The following is a 19,264-nucleotide window of genomic DNA, read 5'->3' on the forward strand; positions in this document are numbered from 1 at the left end:
ATATTAGTAATTTTGGCTTCATCTTTAGCATTTAGAAGTGCAATAATTTTGCACCTATTAGGGTCACCTAAATTGTGTCTCTGTCTTTTCAATACAATGTCCTAACTATTCCCTTTCAAAATCATACAAATCACAGCAAGATTACCCTATTTCTCTACATTCCATTTCACTTCAAACTCAATAAATAAAAAAACCCACAAAATACATATTGTATAAAAATAAGTACTGTCTTTTCTAGAGATACTTTCTCTCTTTCAAAGCCATGCTAATATACCTTCCTCCTGGATAGAACATTCCCCCCTCAAGGTTCCTCCCCCCCTTTACTCCAAACGCAACCAGCCTTTCGAAACGAGCATTTCTGATGTTCTTTTCACGTGGGAACTAAGTGGATGTTCTGCTGATCCCGCCCCTTCTCCAAGTGGCCAATGAAGTGGGGCGTGGTCTTAGCTGATTCGTTGAACTTAAGCGGTTAAGGATGGAGGCATCTGTATGAAGGGGGCAAGAGAGTATTAGGCAATCAAAGAGGAAAAAGCGGGGAGGTTTATGTAGAGGCAGCAGTGAGTCATCGCCAAAAGAGCGATGGGGCATGGCTCTATGGAGGCTGTTGGTGGGTTATGAGGGGCGATGGATATGGGAGATATCGGGGCCCCCTCTGAAGCAGGCCCAGACACGCGCTGCCCCCCTTGAACACCCTCGGTTGATAGCGCGGAGTTGCCACTTGGGGACTAGATGGTGGTTGGGCGTTTCTGAAGGGAGAGGCGGGTGTCTGGCGCCACAGTTATTGGGCAAGCTCAGCCGAGGGGGTGGGGCGTCATGGCGGCCTTCGGGCGCAAGTCGGGGTGGGGGCGTGGCTTCTGTGTGGCAACCGTTGAAGCAGGCTGGAGCAAGGGGCGGGGTTTCGCGGTGTGGGCCGGGAAGCGGGGCTTCTCCTCGGCTTTCTCCAGCGATCGTCGGCGGCTGGCTTGGACCCCCGCGGTTGATCTCTGTATCTCGGCGGGCCATTCACCGCAACATGAATGAAGCTGACGGCCTGCGGCAGCGGCGGCCCGCCCGGCCGCAAGTGCTTACCGACGAGAACGCGGCGCAGGCAAGCAAGGACAGCAGGTGCGGGTGAGGTCTTTGCTTTTCTCCTGGCCTCTCGGCGTTCCCTCTTCCCCGGGGAGGATAGGAGGCACCGCGGCTTTCGGAAAGGGCGAAGATTCGGAGGGCGTCCTCGTCTCTTCCCCCTGCCCTGCTCACCTACAATAATACGGGGAGGTGGGCGCCGGCTTCCTGAACCGGTGGGAGGGCCAGGCTGGAGCGGCCCGAGCGCTTCTTCCGCCCCTCGCGTGGAGAGCTCGGTGCCGCCGGAGGGAGCTGGGGGGGTGGGGAAATGAGTGCTAGATACTCAGGGGTTTAGGCCTCTTGGTGTTTAGGAATAATAAATATTCCACAGCCTTTGCTGCTAAGAATGCCCTGGGGGTGGGGAGAAACCCCACGCTGAAGTCAAGGACAGAAATGCCATTAAAAATAATGAGTGGGTCTCTGAAGATCCAGGGTAAATGACGGTGATAGCGCCTCGAAATGGCTTTTGACATGACTGGGCTCGATTGGAATCGGTGGGAATTAACAAGTCGGAGGTCCAGAAGGGAAGGTCTGGTGGTTTGTTTTTGTTTTTTTTATGAGGAGTGGAATGGGTCACGGAATGAAAATAATCTCTTTCTCTTGGACTTTGCAAAATACAAGTAAACGCCCACTGTTTGTTATTATTCTCGGCAGTTGTTTTAAAACGGTCTCTTCAATTTTTTTTTAAAAAAATGCAGGTAGGGTAATATGTGACATGTCATTTTTTTATAGCAACAATTTTATATATTCACATTACACATACAACTGATGAAAAGCATTATCCTTCTGATAGGTGGCAGAATGTTTTTCTTAGATTAAGCAATTTTAACCTATAACCAATGTGTTCATAATTTGTTATTTTTCCCCATGCGCTTCACTTTCCTCTAGAAAGTGTAAAGGCTCTGAGCTGTGCAAAGAAAAAATTCTATAATGGAGGCAGTAAAACCACAGCAATTAAAAAACACTTGCGAAAGCCATAGTTTTTCCTTCTAAGATGTATAGTAATTGGCTGTGGATAAATAGGTACTTAAAAACACTCATTTACTAAGAAATTGTATCTTTATGTATTTGTTTATTTATATCCAACCTTCCCCACAACTACAATTTGGTGAGGTGAGCTGAAGGAGAGTGACGGGCCCAAGGTCACCCAGCTGGCTTTCATGGCTAAAACAGGTCTCTTGCTTTCTAGCCTGTTGCCTTAATCACTAGACCAAGCTGGCTCTCTTTCCTACTTAAAACAATATAATATATGGAAGAAGTTATACTGATATTTCAGGAGCTGCTTTGTTGTAGTAAAGGTGATGGATTAGAAAGTGGGGAGTTGTAAATCCTAATCCTGTTTTACACACACAAGCTGGTTGGGTAACCTATCATTCATTCACTTGCAGCCCAACACATGTTTCAAGAGTTACTATGAGAAAGTAGTAGGAGTGAATATTCTCTTTTTCTAAAAGTAAACATGTTCTTGCAAAATTGTTGATCTTGTGTTTTGCATTGTCATTGCCTTTTGGTGATCTGCAAGAAATAGCTTACTAATTAGTACTTTTTTATGTTGTAAACTTGAGACAGGAGAAGTGAATTAGGGAAGCATTCTCCAGGTTGTTGCTGTATACAGCATAAATAAGGTAATCCTCAATTTACAACCATTCATTTAATGACCGTTCAAAGTTACAATGGCACTGAAAAAAGGTGACTTATGACCAGTTCTCCCAGAGTCATGATCAAACTTTGGATGCTTGGCAGTTGGCATGTATTTACATATCAGGGTCCTGGGATTACTACTTGCAACATCCCTAGGGAGCTTCTGACAAGTAAAGACAATGGGGGAAGCTAGATTTGCTTAATGACCATATAATTCACTTAAAAACTGTAGTGATTTGCTTAACAATTATGGCAAAACTAATAAAATGGGACAAGTCTCATTTAATAACTGCCTTGCTTAGCAACAGAAATTTTGGGCCCAATTGTGGTTGTAAATGGAGGACTACCTGTATGAGTTTTCCATAATCCTCAAAAAGCATAATCATCATGAGTGTTATATCAAAAACTCACTCCCTCTTTCTCTGTTATTCTTGGATACTAATGGAGGCACCACATTAAAACGTTATATGTCAATCTTGCATTATTTATGTGGAAATAAGACGGTGATTATTTCCAACTCGGTGCATAGAATTTCAGCCATATTTTTTGTGAATGAAATTTTATATTTGGCTTGTTTTGATGAAGACAATCTCCATCCTGTTTGTGGATTCCATATTGTGGAAGTAATAATTTAAATGTCAAATCTAATGGATTCAATATATTATATCTATTTTAATCAAGCCACAAAACAGGACTTCCGGTGGCTCCGCGAAACGCCGACGGAGCCCCGTGACTCTGTTTGCCACTAGAACAGCGAAAATCAGCTGTCTAGCGGCTTAAAAACTCTCCCCCAGAGAAAAGGAGGAGAGAAGAGCAGAAGGGTCTGGGTAGAGCACCCCTAGACCCCCAGCCTTTTTTTTTTAAACCTGGTGTTTGCAGAGTGAGAGCTCTCTGAAAGCCCTTCAGAGCTCCGGAGCCGGGACAAGTCTGCTTAAAAATAAGCAGACTGAAGCATTGCGACCACACCAGCAAAGCAATTAGAAAGATTATAAAGAATTTGGACTCTGGATTTTGGATGCTGGCAGAGTTAATCCAGGAGACTAAAAATGCAAGTATTGTATATTAACTCCGTTTAAAAAGGCAAAGATGGTGCCTTAGGGCGTGAAAACGAAACTTATAAGTGAAGTGAAAGTCCTTGTTAACATCAGTAATATTGTTAAAACTATCGGGTTATTCAAGAAAAAGATTTAAAGTGGAAGTGGAATGGAAAAGACTGTGGTATTCATTTTAACTAACTTACATCCTTAAATTGCATGGAAAATAATTGGATTTAATGACCTGATAGCCGAATTAATACAAACATAAAGACAACTGAAAAATGGCTGAAATTAAAGATGGATTATATGAGCCAGCAAATTTACAAGTGGTGACTGCGAAGGACTTAAAAGACTTTTTAAAATCTTTTACTGTTGAGATAAGACAGATAATTAAAAGAACTATTCAAGATTTTAAATTGGGGAATAATAATGATTTGCTGGCTGGAAAAGAGGAAGAAATTAATCAGGATAATGTGCCTTTGGAGGATGAAAGAGACATTGTTGGGGCTAAAATGGAGATTATTGTACCGAGAATGGAGGTTTTGGAAGAGGCTTCTATTCAATTAATTGAGAAACAGCAAGAAGACTCTTTACTGCAGGTTGATAAATATTTTGACAAGTTTTGGCTCTACAGACAGACTCAATATATAAGGAACGAACTGATGGTCTACAAATTCAGGAAGAGTTGAAATGGGGGCTTCAAGTTAAAGGAAACAACCCCAAGAAGAGAGCGAATTCCAAAGACACACCAACTACAATTTCAAACCCAATTTTTTTTGAAAATAAAAGCAGGGGGAGGAGCAATGCTGAAGAAGAAAGTATTATTGAAGAAGGACTTGAAAAAATATAGAAAGAAAGAAAGAAAGACTGGTCATATTTTGGAGATTGTCTCATGATGTTAAAAGATTTAATTAAAGTTGGATAACTTTTGAATCTTATGGTAGTTTTAAAGTATTGAAGTTTAAAGGTAAAAAATATAGAAAGAAAGAAAGACTGGTCATATTTTGGAGATTGTCTCATGATGTTAAAAGATTTAATTAAAGTTGGATAACTTCTGAATTTTATGGTAGTTTTAAAGTATTGAAGTTTAAAGGTGGATAACTTAAAATTTAATGGATAACTTTTTGAAAGTTTTGAAACTTATATTTTGGAGAATGTTCTGCTAATGTATTAAGAGATTTTAAAATGTTTAAAATAAGATTATGGGTTTTTTTTTACAAATGTGAAATGTGATAGAATTTATAAAAGGAAGGTTGAAGTATAATTTTTAAAGGGGGAGTTAACAAGTGTGAGAGAGTTTTGAATTCTGTAATAGTTAGCATATTTTAGTTTATGTTTGTTAAATGCTATATCCTGTTTTTGCTCTGGGAAGTCGGGGGGCGAAACTGGGGAGGGGGTTGGGTGGGGATAAAATGATGTATGATAATTGATTGTGTAATGTTTGGTTGTTTGGATATAAAAAATAAAAAAACTTTTATTTTTTTAAAAATAAAATAAATAAAAATAAAAGCCACAAAACAGAAAAACTAAAAGCAGTTTTGTTCAAAGCTCAAGTAGTTTGCTTTTCCGAGCTTTTATTCAAATCCCAGTAGTTTGCTCAAAGCTATCTTTCATAGTCTACCCATAACCAAGAATCATATATAGATATGCTTCTTAAGAGAAGGGCTGAAATCCTCACAATTTTTCTGTAATATTTAGCTAATACTAAAGCTGTTGTATCATAGAGCTTGTATTCATCTTTTATATTAACAGAATATTACAAATTTAGTGCCTGTTCCATGTATATGCCTATCTAAAAACCCTGAACTTTCTATAACTGGGGGTGTTTGTGAAATAAGACACCCTATTGATTTGGAAAAATGGTAACTGAGGGTTTGTAAATCATTTTTTATATTGGTTGGGCAGGGATGCCTCTGAGGATTGCAAGAAATTTTCACACATTTATAATACCTGAAAATGGCAGTTATCAACAGTCTTGATAAAGTGGTCTCCATCAGCTGCAAAAAGAGAATTTGAGAGGCTGGTATGGATCTGAGACCTCAGGTTGTCCACCTTGTAGTCTACACAAATTTCAACAATACTGTTCAATTGTACTTCAAATCATAGCAATTTTACTATCTTTTAAGCAGAGTAGACCTGCATTTTTGTCTATGAGCTACTAAAACAAAATTATACCAAATTAGCATCCAGAGTATCTCCATGCCTTAGAACTGAAGTTACATATATTGGATAAATTTGTTTTCCTTGAGCAAAGACTGCATGCTACTGTTAAGGAGGGAAGCTTTATGACCATACAGTATCTAGAGCACGTGTGTCAAACTCATGGTGTCATGTTGCCGTCACATGATGTTTCATGACATTTTTCCCCCTTCGTGGAGCTATGGTGGGCATGGCCTGTGCATGATGCATCCTGCGGGCCATCAGTTTGACACCCCTGATCTAAAGGCACAGAAGATATCAAGTAGGATTTGGATATTTTGTTTACTTCTTTTTTCCTTTTACTAATCATTCCTGGTATTTAAAAAATCTTTCGTGAAATTATTGAAGGAATGTTTAGAACAGTAAGATTTAAACCAATTTCATCCATAGAATGTCTGTTTTTCCCACTTATTCTTAAGCTCTTTTTCAGTGCGTCTAATGATGTTTGAAGTCTAACCACAAATTATATAATTAATAAAGCAACCTTTCCCAATCTGTCCAAATTGATTACATTTCATCTCCTGGATTCCCACCTAGGATATTTTGAGATAATACTTGTGCTGATCTGGAAAAGTAAACATGCACAGCTGCAAATTCAACTGCATGTTTGCATAGTAGAAATTTACTTCCCTACAAAGTAATCTTGCCCTGAGATTGGTAAAAAGATTTACTGAAATATATTTGATAGTGCTAAGAAAGATGGTTTAAAAAAATGGGGAGATTTAACTAGTAATGGCTACTTGTCTTGATGGCTGTTCCCTGGTTTTGGAATTGCAGATAGCATAATTTAAATACTTTATTGGTGAGCAACACTATCTTTTTATTAATCCATCTTTTTGAGCATCCAGAATGGATCTTATTAGCTACTGGATGACACAAACTATAACATTGGAATAGCTACTGGCCTGATATAGTAGACTCTTATATTGTTAGCTGCTCTTGTATAATCATGTTCTAATTTATGGTTTTGTTTATTTTTACAGTACTTACAGCAACAGGGTATTTCGTGTAACTTTCATGACTTTAGCTGTGTTATTAATTGTTCCATTATTTGGAGCGCTCATTTTTCTGGAGTGTCCAATAGATCCTCAGCCTATTAGGTGAGTACATAAGCCTGTTTAATATTAGAATTTTGCATGTGACTTAAACTTTCACTGAGGACGTTGTTAAGAGGGCTTTTTAGCTTTATGAATGGAACAGTGCTGTAGTCAACTGTTTAGAAAAACTGTTGTGCCATTACTTACAGTTGTACAGAAGTGAAAAACAACTGTTTTATATTTTCCAAATTAACAGGTGAACTTATGTGCCTCTTATACTACTTTTATTTGCTCCTTCTGGATCTCTAAACAATTCATTTAATAAATACAATATATTTAATTTAAAAGGTTGCCATTTTTCTTAATCATGTTCTTTCAAGTCATTGTCTTAATGTGTGCTATGTGCACATCAATTTTAATGGTTATAATATTTTACTACTTCTGTATTAAAATTAGTATGTGGTAACTGTACGTGCAGAAAGAATGGAAGGCTCATTTGTAAAAAATGAACAGTTAATTACAGATTAAATATGTGAAGAAAGAATGAATTGGTCCAGAGAAATAGGAAGACGAAGAAAGTTTAATTTTATCCAAATAAACTTTCTTAGTCTTCCTATTTCTCTATACCTAGAAAAAAAGAGCTAAAAAAAAAGAGAAGTGAAAAATCTAAAAAACAAAAGGCAATGTATGAAGCACTATACAGATAATCCTCAATTTACAACCACAATTGAGTCCAAAAATTATGTTGCTAAGTGAGACATTGTTAAGAGAGCCCCATTTTATGTCTTTTCTTGCCATATTAGTTAAGAGAGTAACTGCAGTTGTTATGTTGACTTTGCTTGTCAGAAGGTCGCAAAAGGTGATCACATGACTCCAGGACACTGCAACCATCATAAATATGAGTCAGTTGCCAAGCATTTAAATTTTGATAACTTGACCATGGGAATGCTGCAATGATCATGTGAAAAACGGTCATGTCACTTTTTTCATTGCTGTTATAACTTCAAATAGTCACTAATGACCTATTATAAATCAAGGATTACCTGTACAGATACACTAGAAACAGAGATAGTTTGCAAAGATAAAAACATATATAATACCTGTGTAATAAATGGAAATTTAAATTAGATTTACAATGGTACCTCAGCACTCAACTGTTTTGAAACTTATCAAATTTGGCCCCACACAGTAGGGGCCATAGGTGAGACCCATAATCACCACAGTTGGAATTGACCGCAAAGAAAGGAGGTGAACCAACACAATACCATGCCACCACCCTCAGTCCTTTGAATCAATCCAGAAGAATACCATGGTCAGTGGTACCGAAACCCACCAAGAGGTCAAGTAACGCAATAATGGATTTGAATATAGATTTTAAAAAGCTAGGTGGTAAGAATGATTTGGAAAAGATTAAACTAGATGTGTTGCTATTTCTAATAACTCTTAATGGACTTTTGCTGACCAGAACTGAATGATGAGGCTTTAAGGATATGTTTATAGATAAGGGATCGGATATGGAAAGAAGAAATCATTTGTTATATTTTAACAGAAATGGATAATTACTAAAATCGTTTATACTTGTGATGAAGGCAGAAGTAATTTCTTAACATATTGAACATATTTTTTTTTACTATATTTCCTTTTTTATTTTTCTTTCAACTCTTTTCTAATTTTTTTACTCCTTAATTTTTTAGTTTGCATTACTTTTTATCTTTTTAATTGTAATGTTTAATGTTGTTAAAATTGTTATCCACTTAATTGGCTTGATCCTTAGGCTGAAGGAAACTGTTGCCACATATGAAATTAATAATTGCATAAGTTGCTTTGGATAAATTAAACTATGCTGTTTTGAAAAATATCTGATATATCTAAGTTATTTGGTATCTTGTTATTTTTGTATTAATCTCCTCCGTATGCTTATGAAAATCTTCCTTCTTGACAGCTTTAAAGAACCTCCTCTTCTTACTGGTGCTTTAGAGCCAAATGTTAAGCTTCGACAAGCAGAAAGATTATTTGAAAACCAGCTTGTTGGACCAGAATCTATTGCAAATATTGGTGGTAAGCACAGATATTTGATGGAGATTTTTAATATCTGCTTAATAAGTTTATATTTTTCCCCAGAAATAACTTCTGGATTCTAAACTATAAAAATTCTGAATTCTAAGTAACATGTAAGATAATTTGTATCCAATAAAGTTTTATGCTGATATAATATTACTGTATCATACAAGTTAGCAAAAATCATACACATTTGTGAATAAATGTGATATTACAGAAAACAAAACCAGGTCTTTTCATTGTTCATATGCAAAGTGTTTACCAGTCTTCATAGATTCCAAATACTGAGGTACAATGAAGAAGAATGTGTGCATTTTTATTTAAAATCATGTTACTTTGTTAAATTTGAATTTCAGTCCAAAATCTGAATAGTGGGATAAGCATAAAATATGTGAAATAATATTGGACCTCTAGAATTGCATTTATATCAATCAAATATGGAAAATACAATTAAATAATATTTCTGTAATTACATTTTTATACTAACTATATCCGAAAAGGACACAACTGAGTGAGTGAGTGTGTGTGTAACAAGTTTCTCTTGTATCAACAAACTATTGATCAAAAGAGACTAATTTCATTTTAAAGTACCTTATGTGTAAATTATACTTTCAAATATGCAATATTTTGCAGGAATATGTGTACAGATTTAATCCAGTGATTATTCAGTTTATTTTAAATTTTCTATCATGAATATCTCTTTTCTTATTTATGTATTGTAAGTTATAACCTTACAAGGGAGTAATATAAATACATCTTGTAAAGAATTCCTGAGTGTATTGCTTGTAAATCGTAACGTTTTAATTGAACAAATAGAAAAAATGTTATATTTATTCTAACAGGGACTAAATTTCAACTTTACTTAAGACTAGATTCTCAGTTTCTGCTTATATCATTGCCTGTACAGGCTATCCACTGTTTCTGGAGTGCAGGATCAGCCAATGCTATCCTCCATCCATTCCCAAACCATTGCAAATGCACTCCTTGCTCATGTTTTGAAATTTGATTCAAAAATAATATTTTCTATCCTAAGCTATCTTCAGTGCTTGTCAGCAATTAGTCTACCTTGTCTCATTCTAGTCTAGGGAAGTCTTGAGATCCAGTTGACCACAATATCAGATATATTCTTTCCTTTCCAGTGGATGTTCTCATCTGGCCAGCAGCATTTTTTTTCTTTCCATTTGATTTATCAGTGACTCTAAAAGCTCATGAAATCCAGTAAAGTGTTTTGGTCACCTTGTTTTCTGTACCTGTTTTGATAGCACACTTGCATCACATTCTTTCATCTTCTAGTTGGTGGGGTGTGTGCCCTTTTGGTTTTTTCGCAGGCTGGGTACTGTACTTTGTTTTTCATCCTGTGCATCTTATACTAGAATGTTATCATATTTGAAGCTATTTTCCTTTGTTTCTGTGAAGCTGAGCCATTAGTTCCTCATTGCCACAAAGTTTCTGTAGAGCCACAGTAGAACACAGAAACCAGAAAAAAAACTTTATTCTCTTTGCTTTGATCATTGGAGCATCAATGTAATGACTATGCAGTAAAGGTAGGAGAAAGAATTTGCATTGGTGTCAGAGGGGAGAATATGGGAAGGAAGTGTGAAGACATCAGTGCCTGTAAACTTGGGAAAGCCATGAAAAAGGAGAAGGACTAGTGAAGAGGAACTGTTTTTTTAAAAAAGCAGGCAGTTATAGACATGTCCTCTCGGTGAGGCTTGACCTCTCTGCGTGAATGAGAGGGGCAAGAAGCAGAACAAAGGTCCCCGGTGGCCGTAGTCCAAATTGAGCAGTAACCTGGTCAATTGCTAAACAATTGCAATCAAGATGCAGATCTTTTAAATCAGCCTTGGGAACAACCAATTAATTTAGATTGCTGTGCAGAATTGTTCTAATTTATATATTATATAAATAATTACTCAAGCTCGCATTATTCCATATTCTCTTTTTTTTTTAAGAAGCAGCTGTTAAATGTATATTTTGGGGAGTTAAAATAATTGTTAATCCTTTGTGGATCCTATCAGCAATACAGGTTTCTGATTTTTGCTAATTAAAAACCCAATAACTCAATAAGCTTAATGTCCCTAAAACTGAATTTTGATTACATTATGCCAGAAAAAGATACTGAAAGGGGGTGAGTAAATTACTTAGTAATCTTTTGGCTTTTAGATTTAAATTAATCAAGCATCATATTATGATATATATAGAAAGATACATACAGATTCTAGATTTATTATCAACATTTAAAAATAACATTTTAAATTGTATTCTGAATTCTCAAGAGCAGATTGTTTTTGTTTTTTGTGAGGGTACAAAATGTATGATTCTCATAAGATACCAATAAGCTCATTTCATCTATTTTCCTGGAAAAGTCTAGGAAAGCCAGCAGAGAACTTTTGCTTCAGAAATCTGTTTATTTCTGAGAAACGTATATATAAAGGAAGGACTTGATTTCCACAATCCTTCCAACACTGGTAAAGAAGTCTATCCATTGTTGTTTTTCATTTTGTAATCTGTCTAGATCTTTACATGTTCTCTTTTTAAAGTAATTTACCTTCTATTTCTCTGTTCTTGAATAAAGGGCTGATTGTCCTAATCCCATGCCTTCCCTTTACCACAGAGTAGGGAGATTGCAATAGAGACATGAAGTCATTTTCCCCACTAGTTTTATCTTTTCATAAAGGCAGACCAGGTGATGAAAATACCACCTGTCTTCTGCACTGTAGTGGTGAGAGGAATGCTAGGCAAGGCATTCCTTGAAAGATAAGCAGTGGCAGTGGGATCTACCAAGTTACTATTCCAAGATAGCAGATGGTGCCAGGGGTTCTCAGAAGAGGAAGTTTGAAACTTTCATCATGCCACCCGCTAGGCTCATCCATGTCACCATTGATGATTTGGTTATCTGAAAAAAGATTAAAAGAAGTTAGATAAGGCTGAATAAGAGAAAATAAAATTAAGAAAAAGTAATTGTAGTTGTTTTTTATAACAACACTTTTAATGTTATGGGAATCTAGCAGTTTCTGAATAGTCTTCTCTACAATTTCAGTAGAGCTAAGAAAGCTATTTTTAGAAATCTAAGATAGATAATAACCATCATAGTGACAAAGGTATAATCATCTGATGAAATTAAAGATGCTCACAATTTGGTCCATACAGGCAATTCGGGACTTTCTATTCCATATATGAAACTTGCTGTTCCATGTATTAGAATATACAATATGTGAACTCATTCTTTCATTATCACCTAATTGAGGCAGTCTTTAGTAACAACTCAAAAGTTGCAGCTGGTATAAAATGATGTGGATTTTATATAATGTGGATTTTTACTGTTAATTGTTATTGTAAACAGCCATGACTGTAATATTTAAATAGAAGAACTATATCAATAAATCCCATCGGTGTAGACTTCCATTGATTTGAAGTAATTGCGGTAGGTTTCATTCATAATGCTTAAGATCATAAAAGCCCTTAATAGTGCAGCACCAACTTATATTTTCCATTCATTGTAAACATTTAGAGAGGTTCTGTTGAAGATCCATCCTTCTGGGAAGGTATACGGGATATGGAGCAGGTGATAGGCCTTCTTAGTAGCAGCCTCCCAGCGAGTTTTTGACCCTTGATTTTTAGGCGACCATCATATATTATTTGTTACTTACATTACTGTTTTAATTGTAATATAGTTTGAATTGTTGCTATGCCTCAGGTCTATAAACATGATGGTCTATAAATAATAAAGCTTATTGCTAATGGAGACAAATGCATTTCAGTGATAATCTTATATTCTGTTTTTGTAAAAAATATGCCAATATGGAAGGCAAACTTTAGTTTTGCTCTTTGAGGGTTTTGTGACATTACCATATAGAAAGCATTTTTGGTGTTTTGAAATCTTATATAAGCCTTGTGTGTTAAATAACATGCATAGCTCATGTCACTGCTTGTCTTTCATAGATGTGTTGTTTACTGGTACTGCTGATGGAAAAATTGTGAAGATTGAAAATGGGAAAATTTCCACTTTAGCACGTCTTGGCCACGGTCCTTGTGGTAAACAAACACTACTTATTTGTTATTCCTTTTCTACTGTGATTTGACTTGTCTAATAAATCATTTCAGACTTGTTGCATACCTTCCACTGAATATTTTTAAATATATGAAAATTTATTTCATCCTATGTAGTTTGTGTATTTTGGAGTGGTACTTTTGGTTGTGTGGTTGTCCAACTCAGCATGGGCAGCACCGCACAGCATCCCCCAACCAGCCAGCCTGGCTGGGCCCTGGCTTTAACCCATGACAGTGGTTGTGAAAAACCTATGGACATTTGGTTAACAATCTCTTTTTAAAGTGAAAAATAACACGATAGGAATGGTTCACTGCAATAAAATCTTGATAATATTTCTGGTTAACATTCATTAAGTACTGTGATACAATATTCATCATTATGTGCTTAGCTTTATTTAGCAAGTGAAAAACTATTTAAAAAGGACCAGGTTATAAATGCACATCAGAATTTAGGACAAAATGAAATCAGATGTATTGACTATAAAAGCCTATCTAGCCTTATGCTTAGAGGAAATTTATTTATATTTATTTACAAGAGCCAGTTGGTGTAGTGGTTAAAGCATCAAGATAAAAACCAGGAGACTGTGAGGTCTAGTTGTGCTTTGGCACCAAGTCAAGTTAGAGTAATCTTGGGCCAATCGCACTCTCTTAGCCCTAGAAAGGAAGCAAGGGCAAACCGCTTCTGAAAATCCTTGCCAAGTAAACTGCAGGGACTTGCCCAGGCAGTCTCTGAGAATTGGATACAATTGAGCAGAAGAAAAAAAGAATATTAATTTATTCGGAGATGGGCAGTGAATCATTCTCCGGGTGTTACTGAACTCAGTTCCCTTCAGACTTAACCAACTTGATCAAGAAAAAGAGGTAATAAGAGTTGCGTTCCATTAATTGGAAGGTCATGTATTGTCCATTCCTTCCAAGTCTTGCAAGAGGCACTGTTTTAACTACATCAAAATAATATGGGTTTTGTTAATATTTTATTATATGAAGAAAAAGTATATAAAGCTAAACAGATATTTTTGAATATACAAAATTTATATCTTTTATTAGTCAGATTCAAGATGATTGATATTCTGTTTCAGAAGTACAATAGAAACTTCTGTTTAGAAGCTGCATACTTTATGTCTATTTGTATTTTCTAAAAAGGTACAAGAGAAGATGAGCCTACATGTGGGAGACCACTAGGAATCCGTGTTGGACCAAACAATACTCTCTTTGTTGTAGATGCCTATTATGGGCTGTTTGAAATAAACCCTATCTCAGGCAAGTCTACCTCTCCTTCTCCCCACATACCCATTGTGCCAAACCCTAGCTGGTTTTAACTACGGTTTGAATGGTAAGCTGTAAACCATGATATGCGAATGAATTTTGAATTCTGCTTAAGAATCTGCTAAATTTTTTCGAATCTTTATTATTAAATAAATTCAGCAAAGGCATAAGTAGAAATGATACACTCATGATTACAATCCATACACATATAAGTACAAAAGAGCAAAGAGTTTTTTTTAAAAAAATGTTTTTCTGTGACCAGGTGCAGTCAGGCCACTTGTGTCTTCAAAGATTCCTATTGAAGGGAAGAATATATCCTTTGTGAACGATCTTACAATGACTCGGGATGGAAAGAAAATCTATTTTACAGACTCTAGTAGTAAATGGCAGAGAAAAGATTATTCCTTATTAATCATGGAGGCTTCAGATGATGGACGGTAAATGTGCTTGCCTGAATTGTAAATTATATAACAAAATTGTGATCAAGCATCACATGGAGAATAATTTCCTGGGATAGTGGGGATGGCATTTCTAGAAACAAGTATTGTTATTTGATGGTTATTGTTAAAATATTTATTTAAAATAATGAAGTAACATTTAAACTTTGTTGACATTCTTAATTCAGATATCTTTCCTTATCCTTTCTTCCTTGGCATAGGAAATCTGTATTCTTTTCTATTCTATACATAGTTACAGTACTTATCTTCAAGGACAGTGGCCCCCAACTTTTTGGGCATCAGGGACCAGTTCCATGGAGATTTTTCTGTGGACCAGAGGGGGTGGTGATTTCGTGTGCTGCCTGCATCCCACGGATGGGGCTTTGCTTGTTTGCATGGCCCGGTTTCTGGCATGCTGCAAACTGGTGCCAGTTCATGGACCTGGGGTTGGGGACACTTGCCCAAAGATAATATGGGTATGTGGAGGAGGTTAGTGGTAGTTTGGCGCTACTGGCCCTGTTACAAACCTAAATACTACTTTGTTTCTTGATACAATTCAAGCATTGGAGATAAATGTAATTTTCAAGATACCTCCGAGACCACTGTATTCCATATTAACCTATGTGGGCCTTAAAATCTAATGATTGGTGAGGCATATTTGATTCAGGCAAGTTAAAAGGCCTTCTTAATGGTATAACTAAGCTCTGAAACTTCCTAGCCTGAGAGGCCAGTTGTTCCATCCATGCTGGTTTTTTTAATAGATTCAGCTATAGGCTGTTCTTATACATATGGGTAATTAATATATATTTTGACATACCGTTGTCAAAGATCATATTGAGATTGAGAGGGGATTAGTAATACAATTAGTAATACTCTGTAATTGTTTTGTCTTTAGTTTACTTGAATATGACACAGTCACAAAGGAAGTCAAAGTCTTAATGGAAGGACTCCGATTTCCAAATGGAGTCCAGCTGTCTCCTGCTGAAGACTTTGTGTTGGTGGCTGAAACAACTATGGCAAGAATACGAAGGTAGATGAGATATTTGTAAGGGTGCGGTATAGATCCAGCTATTTTGTTAAGAATTGACTAAATGCTAGTTTAGTTTATATGAGTAGACTTTTCCTATTTATGTATTATCCTTGCTAAGCAAGAGGATTTTTTACTCACTCTGTTCTGTAATTTCTAAAGAACGATACTGGCTAACTGAGATGCTATGTAGGTTTTGTGATCTTTGTTTATTTTTTAGTAAGCTGTAAACTTTATCCTGTCCTTTGTATTTGTTCTGTATTGCTACTGTTTTAATGTATTCTGTATTCTTCATACATGTTTTATAGTTCCAACTGTGTTCTGATCTTTCGGGTAGTAGATTAGAAATATAGCATAAAATATTAATACTTAATGTTTCGTATAGCAAATTTGTAAAATGTTATGCGTTTTTAGGTATTATGTATCTGGTCTAATGAAAGGAGGTGAGGACCTGTTTGTCGAAAACATGCCTGGTTTTCCAGACAATATCCGTTTAAGCAGCTCTGGAGGTTATTGGGTAGCTATGTCAGCTATTAGAGCAAATCCTGGATTTTCTATGGTGGATTTCTTATCTGAAAAACCATGGATTAAAAGAATCATATTTAAGGTAAGAAACAACAGTAACAAATCTTATGTATCCACATACTAGACTGAGCTCAGCATCCTCTAAATGAAATTCTTTTGAATAGGTTCCCTTTGGAAATAATTTATTTCTTTTCCCTGTCCTGTTCCAGGTCTAGCCATTGCAACTTTTTAAAAAGTATTTTGTTTAATAACACAGAACAAGAGAAAAAGGATAAAATAATAAAAAAGTAGACATGAAATAAAAGGAATGCAACAATCATTGTAATAGTTGTTAAAGTTGCAATCAATGCAAACACACTGAAAAGTATGGATTCATTCGCACACAAAAAAGGGCTTGTATGAGTTTGTATTTTTAACTCCTTTGGCTCCTTGTTTGGCCATCTTAAAATATGGCAGTTTGGCAAATAAATATTTTCAGTCTGTAGTTCAGTAGATGGTTCTGTTGCTTTTACTGACATTCTGCATATATAACATCAACTTCTGGCTGTTAGAAAACATCATGTTGCCCTGCTTCCCTCTTCCTTACACACACACAGTTGCATGATCAGGAGATGGATACTTAGCAAGGTATTTGCATTTGCTAAGTAATTGTTAAGTAAACACCTCACACACACATATGTGATTGCTATTTGCAATCCTCTCTGCAGGCTTCCCCAGAAAGTCAGTAGAGAAGCTGCAGAGAAGGTTGCAAGCTGCTGCTGCTTGCCAAGAGGATTCCCTCTCATCTCTGGGGGCTGGCTGAAAGGGCTGCCTGCTAAGGGGAGCTGAACTACTTCACTGTTCTGGAGATGATCCAGACTTCTGCACTCTGTGGAAGGCATTTTCTTCTGCACTGAGAAATGACATCCTCAGAAACGGAACTCGGATCCTGATGATTTGAGCTCTGTTTATGCATCTGCAGAAGGAGTTCTCTTCTGCATGCAGAGGAGAGACGACTTCTTCCCATTACCCTGTGGAAGGCATTCCCTTCTACATTCAGAAATATGACATCCTTTGGCAGGTAGCTTTTTCAGCCAGCCCCTGGAGACGAGAGGGAGCCAAACCCAAGCATAGAGCCAGCACAATAAGTTAAACAGTGTGAGGTGCCTCAAGTGTGTGTGGGAGGCCTGGGTGCTGGGATTGCAGTTGACCCAAAAGTCCACACAGGCAGTCATATGACATCACATTTAATAGCCACATTTCTCAGTGATTGAGATTCCAGCTCAATTTTGATCAAAAACTGAACTATATGAAGGATCGCTGCAAAAATCATGCAGGTTGGAATGGATAAAAAAGAATATCTTACTTAATGATGGGATATAGCAAACATTCTTCTTGTGCGTCATACTTAATGATGTGTGAGATGTTATAATTTGCTATTTTTCATAGTCCTACCATAATTATTTTAAAAAGTTAGACAATCCCAGGTGATAGTTATATAAGTTGTAGTTAACATTGTTAAAAAAAATAGTGTGATATCTTAGGGCATTCTCTAATTATGCATTTGGTAATGTTAAAAAAAATAGTGTGATATCTTAGGGCATTCTCTAATTATGCATTTGGTAATGGCACAAATATAATGTAAAAAAATTCCAACTAGTATTGAAGTTTGCTAATCAAATATTTCAATGCACATCCATTGATTAACAGTAACAATTATTATCACTTATATTCCAGAGTGCTTAACTTTGTCTTGCATTATGCAAATTCAGGTATTTAAAACATGTTATAATGAAACAGTTGATAGTAATTGATTCAATCAACTCAAATGTTGTAATGTTGATGATTAAAAGAAAACTGTCTATAACTTGTTTGTGTTGCAGCTGCTCAGTCCAGAAACTGTGATAAAATTTGTGCCCAAGTACGGCCTTGTGCTAGAATTAAGTAATACTGGAACCTACAAAAGAAGCTTCCATGATCCAAATGGAGTGGTGGCAACATATATAAGCGAAGCACATGAATATAATGGACATCTCTATTTGGGGTCTTTCCGATCCCCTTTTATTTGTAAGTTGGACCTTAAGGATGTCTAATTCTGAGTTGAAAGCATTACTGCTGTCGCCTTGAATTACTCTAGAAAGACAAAGAAGGATGAGACGCATTTTGGACAAAAAAGACGAATGGAAGCACAGTCAGTCATGAGCGCTGTAACACTGTTTAACTAGCAGAATGCAGAATTAGTCCTTAACTTAGGCATGCCATATCTTAAAACCTGTGAATTACCTTGTTTAAATTCTCCTTCAAAATGGTGGGCTGTGTAGACGTTTTTGGTGCACTGTACCTTCTCTATAGCACCTTTATTACCTTTCCAGAAGGTAAATAAAATACAAAATTACCTCATGAAACAATATTTGTTGCATTTAATATTTTAGAAATGCTATTCAAATCCATTATATGTATGTGATCAGCTTTTCAAAATTCAAAATTTTGTCCTGTAAATACATCATTGCTCTGAAGTTGCTAATCTTAGATGATCTAATACATTGAACTTATTTCCAATTTGGATCTCTCTTTATAAGCATGTTTTAATGCATGCACTATATAGTAGCAGTGCAATTTATAGTTGTATTAATAAATCAAACATACTGCAGCTGTAATTCCATTTCTAATCAATGCTATTTTCTGTGTGGATAGTTTTAAACACATGGAATTACTTGTATGGGAATCTCTAAATCTAAGGCTAATGTAACTAATTTCGGAAAAGCTGGTTTGTCCATTTTATTGTTCCTCTATTTAATCATCGACATAAGTCCTTGAGGCAGAAGAATGTTTTAATATGGGGGGGTGGGGGTGGGGTTTTGTTAAAAAAAGTCAGAATGGCAGCCATAACCATGCAATCAAAGC

At 36.2% G+C, this 19,264-nt stretch overlaps 1 protein-coding gene across 2 annotated transcripts; it reads left to right on the top strand.

Moving 5' to 3' along the window:
* The first annotated feature begins 831 nt into the window (after positions 1-831).
* On the top strand, positions 832-18,765 carry APMAP (adipocyte plasma membrane associated protein). Of its 2 annotated transcripts, none has more exons than XM_034427446.3 (9): positions 832-1,110; positions 6,965-7,081; positions 8,961-9,076; positions 13,019-13,111; positions 14,270-14,386; positions 14,655-14,829; positions 15,725-15,859; positions 16,271-16,463; positions 18,244-18,765. In XM_034427446.3, the coding sequence occupies exons 1-9, from the start codon at positions 1,013-1,015 to the stop codon at positions 18,451-18,453; spliced, it is 1,254 nt and encodes a 417-aa protein (XP_034283337.2). In that variant the 5' UTR covers positions 832-1,012; the 3' UTR covers positions 18,454-18,765. The 2 variants fall into 2 exon arrangements, with proteins under 2 accessions (XP_034283337.2, XP_034283338.2); XM_034427447.3 differs by having other exon boundaries at positions 832-1,104.
* Positions 18,766-19,264: the final 499 nt, after the last annotated feature.

Source organism: Pantherophis guttatus, chromosome 1 (genome assembly GCF_059756535.1).
Source record: "Pantherophis guttatus breed Tessera chromosome 1, ASM5975653v1, whole genome shotgun sequence".
Classification (NCBI taxonomy): domain Eukaryota; kingdom Metazoa; phylum Chordata; class Lepidosauria; order Squamata; family Colubridae; genus Pantherophis; species Pantherophis guttatus.